At 41.5% G+C, this 9,551-nt stretch overlaps 1 protein-coding gene across 1 annotated transcript; it reads left to right on the forward strand.

Moving 5' to 3' along the window:
- The first annotated feature begins 6,409 nt into the window (after positions 1-6,409).
- On the forward strand, positions 6,410-7,990 carry LOC121786862. The gene has a single exon (XM_042185467.1). The coding sequence runs from the start codon at positions 6,410-6,412 to the stop codon at positions 7,988-7,990; it is 1,581 nt and encodes a 526-aa protein (XP_042041401.1).
- The last annotated feature ends 1,561 nt before the right edge of the window (positions 7,991-9,551 follow it).

Raw genomic sequence — 9,551 nt, forward strand, 5'->3', positions numbered from 1 at the left:
TTTAGAATTTTAAGTTGTAATTTTATTTTATTTTATTTTATTTTATATAATATAATGAAGTGTGTTTTTATTAATTGAATTTGTTGGAATTAAAAATAAAAAATAAAATTGAATGAATAGTTAAGGGATGAGATGGTTAAGAGACGGTTAAGAGGTGGAGGGTTGCTGGTGTTGTCTCTTAGTTAAGAGATGTGATGAAAAGTACAGTGGGGCCCATGAATAGTGAAGAGATGAGACGGTTAAGAGACGGATAAGAGACAGCGTTGCGGATGACTTATTCACTCTATTTTTTCCATACTAGTATTTTACTTAATTTGTTACTATGATAATATATATTCTAATTAATTATAGCATGCAAAATTCCTACTTGTAAGCATACAATTATCAAACTTGAAAGATGTTTATTAGTGCTACTACAATTTTGAGATTGCTAAAGTATGAAAAACAATGCGTCATGTAGAGAGTATCACATTAAAAAAGATTAAAACTATGAAATAACACTAAGTCTATATATGATAGTATATATATTATTAACCCCACCGTTTCCATCCATAAGTGAAAGAAAATGTTAGCTATCCTAATATGGCTGATACTTATTGCGATAAATTAATATAGGGGCGCTATCCTTGAATTTTTGTTTGAAATAAATAGTCGATTAGATTCAATAAACTTTAAAATACATAATTTCGTTATTGGTATACCACCTACATGCGTATTGATAGATGTGCTTATGTCACAAAATTCCCATATCCATCTTCTATTGTTGCAAGTATTTGGCATTAATAGATTGTGAAACACCCTACTCCATTATCCCTACATATAAGAAGAGGATGGTTAATCTGCGTGCAAGTATTGGCCAAGCGCTAGAGTGATTAATGTCTGATGGCTTTTAAAATTTATCTTCGTTTGCCAATATAAAAAGAGTAACACCTAATCAAGTATACTTATGTTGGCTCAATTGAGAACCATATTAAAATGAAAATTTCAGAAGCAATCAATTTGTATAATACATGAAATTGGTGTACATTTAGTAGCATGAATTAATAATTGCTTTTTGAATTTATGTTTTTCATGGTACTATTTTGTTACACTAAAAATAATAAAATATCATTAATTTCTACAAGAACATGTTGTAATAAAAATAAATTTTGAAAATAAGTATGAATAGAAAAATCAAATATAAATACATCGGATAAAATAAAATGAAACGAAAAAAACTATTTATGTTTTAGAAGAACTGAATTTGTTGTTATACCAATAATTAATGATTATTTAGAGTAGGATAATGGTAAACTATTGCTAACATCAATCAAAAATTAAATGCCACTTTCGATCATCAACTTTTGACCTTCAGATCGTAAATTTGGGTAAATGATCGGCGAGATCTAAGGTATGTAGCTTTTAACGATAACCCTAACCTATGAGTGTAGGGTATTTAAGAACTTTGACTATAACTATTTCCTATTCAAGCTAGCCAAGTTTTTTCTTCGTATTAAATGAACATCACCTATACATTAAACATTCTAATTTGTTTTAAATTTTTATTTGAATTTAGGATTCATTTTGGGGTAGGGGAGTGGGGATTAAATGAAGGGTGTGGTAGTTGGGATGGAGATGGATGATGTGAGTGGTGTTAATTATAATGTGGGCATGGAAATGCAAAATATTACATATTCTATTTAGGTGAATAAATATATTCAATCGTCAAAATGGATGATTCATTTTACACTGCCTTTTGTTCCTTTCCTTTAAATTCCTTTCATTGGCCCTACACTGCAACTCTCTTAGTCCATTTGTTTACCCTTCTCCGACATATACACATTTATATGTAGTATAATAAAATCAAATATGAAGAATCGGATTTTAGAAAAAATTAGACATCAATATTAGCATCATTATACATATATTGTTATTACTTAGAGGGGTAAATTTGACCACATAAACTAATTAAGCTTACAAAATTAGGGGTCGTTGACAAGATTTAAGTGAGAATTAACTGCACTAAATCTTCTCAATTATACTCTAAGCTTTGTCTAAACTTCACTATTCTCTCTATATTCCCCACATTGTCTCTTGACTGAATCTTCTCCACTATTGTATCTCACTCCCTAAAAACAACAATTTGAAACGAAGCACGAATGGGTTTAAATTGTAACCTAATTAAAATTTAATATGAACCTCGTGATTTCCACATGTCCACCAATATATAATTGTGGTTATAATAAGTCAGATATAGTTTAAGTTCTTCAAAAGATGTGTACTAAGTCTCAGATATAGTTTAAGCATCTCAAAACTCTTATAAGAGGTTTCCAATGTTGTTTGTTTAGATTGCCTGTATAACAATTCAACTTATTTACTATGCAAACTATGTTGGTAGAATGCAATTTGTAAGATACCTGCACTATGTCTAATGCATAATTTTCTTGTGTAACGGGTTCCTTGAATGTTGAGTTCTATCAAGGTCGTAGTTGGTAAGCTTTCAAAAACTTTGAATTTCTTAAGAACTTTCTCGACATAATGAGATTATGACAAGACAATTAAATCGTATTTCCTTATATTTCCACTTCAGAAATCACATCAACTAGCCACGTGTCTTTTATATAAGCTTCTTTTTAACATATTTTTTGTTTCGTTATGACTTGGTTATTGCTCCCCGTGATTAAGTTGTTGTCTATACAAAGACACATTATAATATTTTCGTTATTAGTGTTCATGATGTGAATACATTTATCACATTCATTTAATTTAAACTCATTTGATAACTTCATATTCAAATTTAAAGCGTTACTCTTAATCAATTTGCATATCTTTCTCTCTTGTCCAAGTACCGTAAAGGATTCAGATTGTTCAATACAGATATGCTCTTCAAATATTTGAGAAAATGATGCGTGGATCATATATAAACAAACTAAAAAGCACACATAAATCATGTTTTATAAAGAATATTAAAATACATTTAATGTGAAAATGAAAATCAAATACTTTGTGAAAATGATGCGTTGAACATATATACACAAACAAAAATATCACATAAATTATGTGTTTGAAAATGAAAATGACAATGACAATAATTTCATGGTACGAAGAATGTATATACTACAATATATAATTGGAAAGCCAATTTACCATGTGTACTTGGTACCGCTGAAAGTTATATAATTTAGTAATAAATTATAAATATCATTCGCTCCAAATATAACATTTATTGAGAATAATTCATACTGTGTTTATAGTTATATTTGGACGATCAAGGGGGAAATTGGTTAATAAATTTATCGAGTGTAAATAACTTTGGCTTCTATCCTTCTACAGCATTTATATATAGTATAAACCACTATTGAAACGTGAGCCGACGATATTAATGTGACATCAACAACTTACTGTTCCATCATACAATTATCCCACCTAAAGTAGTTGCTGGTTGCTGAAGGACTACTATTGCAATAAATAAATTTTGGTCGGAAATACTAAACTACTGTCACATTGTTATAATTATTGTGGGTCTCCAATAATTCTAGAGATACATTTGTGTCCGCATATATTCTTTAGGTACATAAATATTCCGCTTGTTAAAATTGTAATTCAACTACAATTAACGTGTATGTGTCTTTTCAATAAGACTACTATTTTATTCTCATTGTTATAAAAATCCAACCAATATATATGAAATAGTCATGTTATTTAGTTGATGGGGACTAGGTAGATAACAAGAATAGCACTCAACATTTACAGTGACTTTTGTAGGCATATCACCAATCAGAATACTAAGAAACTCAACATTTAACAAACTCAGTTAGTAGATTAATACATGCATGTCTAAATATGAATATATATGGGGAGCACTAGTACTGTCCTTACACCATTAGAGAGTCACAACGTACTTTTAACTTCAGCTGTCATGTAGCACGTATATTCAAAATAACAATCCAATATTGCAAAAAGCTTTACTAGCTGATATAGATGAATTTATGCGGATTAAATCATAAACTTTCTATTTTTGCATTAAGGGCACACTGTTTATTTTTATATTACCGATAGTTTATTTTGCATTATAAACAGTCTATGCTTATAATGTAAAAATAAACTGTCTATAATGCAAAATAAACAGTCTATAATGCAATCCGCGAAAATCCATTTACAATGTCCACTAATATACTTTTCCTTATATTGTTGTTATTATGCATTGTACATGCCACACGATGGTAACACAAGGTTAAAAGTACGTAATGACTTTACAATAAATTATTACATCCGTCCCATAAAAATAGAAACTTTCATTTTTAGTCCATCCCCTAAAAATTGAAACTTTCATTTTTAGAAAATTTCTTTCTTTCTAATATGGTGGGGCTCATTTTCAACTAACACACTTTTTTTTATATGGTGGGGCTCATTTACAACTAACACACTTTTTTTTTATCTCTCTTACTTTACTAATTTTGCATTAAAATTTATATTATTTTAAATTTTTTTATTTTAAGGGATGGAGAGAGTATTTTTAAACACTTCCCTATGTCATACATATCTATAATAGTGTGGGGGAAGGGATGCATGGCTCTGTTATGGATTAACAAAATATTAAGCGAGCTTGAGCACACGTTCTTGAAGAAACACACAAAATTTCAAAAATTAATTAAAAAAAGGTTGTGTTACGAACACACCATCACCGCCACCCACGGAAGACAAGGCAGCTGCTGAGGCAGAGGACGGAGTAGAAGCCGCCGAGGCAGAGGACGGAGTAGAAGAAGCAGGGGTGGCCGATCAAACAGTTCAATCAGCAATTGGGTTTGATGAAGAGGCGGAGGACGATCACGAAACGCCAGCTGAGGATGATGAAGAAGCGGAGAGAGAACCGTCGCCAGCTCCGGCGACGGCTGGTCAGGGGGACGGCCGGCAGCTTCGCCCTCGGGATCGCTTGAAGCCCCCCAACCGATTCCTTAATGGGATTTGAGTCTTTTAGTTAATTAGTTAGCTATTTTTGGTAATAATTTAGTCATTATGGAAATTATTTATTTTTTATTATTTCCGTCGGGTTTTCTTTGTTGGTTCTTTCCCGATGTTATTAGGATAGGTCGAACCAACCCTAGGGTCCATAGATTATAAATAGGGCTATTCGTGTTCCATCTTCATAATCAATACAGAATTATTTGCCCAATTATCTTGCGTAATACTCGCGAAATCTTAAATCTCTGCCGACGAAGAGCATTCTTCGCGCCAGAACAGGAATCATCCGCCGACCTTCTCGTTGAAGGCGCCGGAAGGCTTGTGTTACTTGGAGAATTGGACGGAATATTCACGTTAGGAGTAGGTGACTCTTAACAAGTGGTGCTTTCATCCCGTACTCTTGGATTTAATGAACATCAACAGCCCGCCCCGACCGCCGCTCACAGGAGCCAACGCGACGGAATTGGGGGCGGAATCGTCTCGCCGCCAGGCTGGGGTTGCGATCCGGGAACCGGCTGGACAACCGCGGCACCAGGCGCGCGATACATATCGCGACGGGGAGCGACCCCTTGGGGGGGGGGAGCGTCGACCCCATCACACGCGGCTTTGAGCAAATCATGTCGCGTTTCGATCAACTGGAGATGCGCATGGATAGCTCCGATCGCCGGATGGATGTGATAGAGGGTCCGCCTGCACAGGAGGCCTACTTCTCTACCGAGGATTATGATTCCGACGATCAGGAGTACCATATCCACCGAAATTCGTATGGCCTCCCGAAGGGCTCGAACCCTAGACACCGATTCGTTGCTCGTGGGGGCCGACCGCCACGAGGCGGGAAACGAGAATCTCACCGAGCCTATGATTCATACCGCCGGGAGGAGGGCGTGCCGGGTGGACCGCGACCCCGACGTCCAACTAATTGGGACTCGCCGCAGACACGCACGCGAGGGGCTCCCCTGGGCCGACGCCCGACGGCCTGGGATAGCCCCCGACATCGGGAGCAGGCCTTGTGTCGACAGGGGGAGAGGATAACACGGGGATCTCCATGCGAGCCCCACACTTCGACGGGTCAAACGCGACAAATTGGATTTCTCGTGTGGAATATTACTTTAACCATAAACTTACGCCCGAGGAGGACAGACTGCATTATACGGTTATGTTATTCGAACCCCCGGCCGCGGAATGGATTTTTAATTACCAGAGGAACAATCCTTACGTCACGTGGCCGGAATTTCTAGAAGACGTGCGCCACCGGTTCGACCCCCAAAGTTTTAAGAACTATACAGGACCCCTTGCTAAGTTGGTGCAAACGAGTTCTGTCGCAGACTATCACAACACTTTCGAGAAGTATTTAGACAGGGTCTAGGGTCTTTCAGACGAGGCATTGATACCGATTTTTATTGAAGGACTTAAGCAACCACTCCAGGAGACGGTAGAGTTGCAGCAACCGCAGTCATTGGCCGAAGCAATGGCATTGGCGCTACGGTTAGGAGCGAGTCAGGAACACCGGGCGCAGCAGACCGCAGCAATTCAGCGACGGCAATGGCCGAACCGGGAGCCCCGGCTGCCGACGGGTCCGTCGCCTCCCAGCACCGCCCCACATCAGGCTGGGGGCCCGTCGCCTACCTCACGGGCCGCCCCAATCAGGGTATCGCTAGCGGAGAAATCAGAAAGGTCTAGGAAGGGGTTGTGTTGGCATTGCCCCGAGAAATATGTTCCGGGACATGTATGCGCGGTGAAGTTGTTATGCTATGTTGGAGAAGAGGACGACGACGATGCACCTCCGGCGACGGACTATCAATTGCAGGAGGATCAGGTCATCACAGAGGACTTATCCCATCTGCACTCTTTAAACGGGAATAGCCGGTCTAGGCCGTTCCGGGTGACAGGGAATATTGGCGTGACAGAGGTGGGCGTACTTATTGATACAGGGAGCACCCACGACTTCCTGCACCCGCGGATTGCGGAGCGCCTCCAGCTCGCATTGACGCCTATTCACCCTTTTCGGGTATACGTAGGAAACGGGGCCTCGCTATTATGTGCACACGTGTCGCGCCGCACGAAGTTGACCATGCAAGGTGTCCAGTTTCTGGTGGATTTACACATTCTAGAGGTGCATGGAGCAGATGTGATTCTGGGGATGGACTGGCTCGAATCACTGGGCAAGATCTCGGCAGATTTTGTGGGAAAGACCTTAGAATTCCGGCAGGGAGAGAAGTCGATTATGTTGAAGGGGGATAGGCCGGGACCGCAGCAGCTATCCCTACACGCGTTAATGTTGTTGGCCGCTCACTCCCCAGCACATGAATTCTATGAAATTGTGCCTTTGGAACCAGAGCCAGAGACGGGGGACCTATTATCCGGCGAGCCATGTTTTCCCCCGGAGTTACCACAGCCGGTCAGAGAGGTATTGGAGGCTCACCAGCAGGTGTTCGCCTTGCCAATAGGGATGCCACCAAAACGCGCGTTCGATCATAAGATCCATTTGCTCCCCAACACCAAACCAATCAACGTGCGACCCTACCGTTATCCGTACTTTCAGAAGAACGAGATCGAGCGCCAGGTCCAAGAGATGTTGGAGCAAGGGATAATACAGAGAAGCCAGAGCCCTTTCTCCTCTCCGGTGTTGTTGATTCGGAAGAAGGATGGGTCGTTCAGGTTCTGCAAAGATTATCGCGCACTGAACTCGGCCACGGTCCCGGACCATTTTCCGATCCCGACCGCGGACGAACTATTCGACGAACTAGGGGCGGCAAAGTTCTTTACCAAGTTGGACTTACGTTCAGGGTATCACCAGATTCGGATGCATGGGGAGGATATTTTTAAGACCGCATTCCGGACTCACGATGGTCACTTTGAATTTCTGGTCATGCCTTTCGGCCTGACCAACGCTCCTTCCACGTTCCAAGCAGCAATGAACGGGATATTTCAGCCTCTACTTCGGAAATTTGTCATCGTATTCTTCGATGATATTTTGGTGTATAGCCCGTCCTTGGAAACTCATTGCGAGCACTTAACCGAGGTGCTTTCCTTATTACGGGCCCACTAATTTTTTGTGAAGTTGACCAAGTGCTCTTTCTGTAGCACAACGGTCGAATACTTAGGCCATCTCATTACAGCAGGGCTTTTAAAGGCAGATCCGTCAAAAATAGAGGCTATGACAGCTTGGCCTACGCCACGGTCAGTTAAACAGTTGCGGGGATTTTTGGGATTGACCGGATATTATCGTCGCTTCGTCGCGAACTACGCAATGATTGCAGCTCCTCTCACCGATTTACTAAAGAAAGATGCCTTCGATTGGAATGACACGGCCAGATCCGCTTTCGACGCCCTTAAAACAGCGATGACGTCGGCGCCAGTTCTGAGTCTGCCAGATTTCTCAAAACAGTTTTGCATTGAGACGGATGCTTCGGATGTGGGCATTGGAGCAGTGCTCATTCAGGACACCCATCCCATCGCATTCTTTAGCAAAAAATTGGGTCCCCGACGAAGGCCAGCGTCTACCTATCATAAAGAGTTGTTTGCCATTGTGGAAGCAGTTCAAAAGTGGCGCCAATACTTGTTGGGAAGGGAGTTTGTGATTCGTTCGGATCAAAAGAGCTTAAAGGAATTATTCCAACAGATTGTTCATACACCGGATCAACAAATGTACGTCAGGAAGTTAATGGGGTACAAGTTCCGAATTGAATACAAGAAAGGGATATCGAATAAAGCAGCTGACGCCCTTTCACGCCGCGAGGAGTCGGGCTCGGCACCGGCGGCCGAGACATCTCCGGTGGATCCCGAGGACGTCGCCGAGACGACTATGTTGGCAACAGTGGCTCATCCACTTCCGCACCTGCTAGATGCACTCCGCACAGAGACCGCGACATTCCCCGATTTGGTGGAACTGACCGCAAAGATCAAGTCAGGAGACGCCCCGGCACACCTATCATGGGCAGATGGCCTGGTTCATTTTAACCGTCGAGTTCTTGTCAGCCCATCGTCGGCCATGAAGAGGCTACTTTTGGAGGAGCATCATTGCACGCCGCTGGCCGGTCATCCTGGCCACGACCGCACCTTCCGGCTGTTAGCAGCGGGTTTTTATTGGCCCAAAATGTGGAAGGAGGTACGGGACTTTGTGGATGCGTGTATCGTCTGTCAATCAACGAAGTACTCGACACAGAAACCGGCCGGACTCCTTCAACCGTTGCCCGTTCCATCCCAAGTGTGGGAAGACGTCTCGATGGACTTCATCACGGGCTTGCCGCAGTCCCGCGGGTATACTACTATCATGGTGGTTGTAGATAGGCTTTCGAAATACGCCCATTTTGCAGCTTTGCCCACCCGTTTCGACGCATTACGCGTGGCACATCTCTTCGTCAATACTGTGGTCCGCCATCATGGGTTTCCTAAAACATTGGTCTCGGATCGTGATCCGGTTTTCTTGAATGCCGTATGCAAGGAGACCCTGCGCCTTAGTGGCACAAAGCTACATTTCTCAACGGCCTATCATCCGCAGTCTGACGGACAAACGGAGATTAGGAATAAGGGCCTTGAGCAGTACCTCCGCGCCTTCACGGCAGACCGGCCATCGGCGTGGTCCAACTTTCTGCCTTGGGCGGAGTTAG

This window comes from Salvia splendens, chromosome 22 (assembly GCF_004379255.2).
Source record: "Salvia splendens isolate huo1 chromosome 22, SspV2, whole genome shotgun sequence".
Classification (NCBI taxonomy): Eukaryota; Viridiplantae; Streptophyta; class Magnoliopsida; order Lamiales; family Lamiaceae; genus Salvia; species Salvia splendens.

Bases quoted from the DNA above. Each gene is read 5' to 3' on its own strand.
- LOC121786862 (XM_042185467.1), top strand. From the start codon at position 6,410: ATGGCATTGGCGCTACGGTTAGGAGCGAGTCAGGAACACCGGGCGCAG.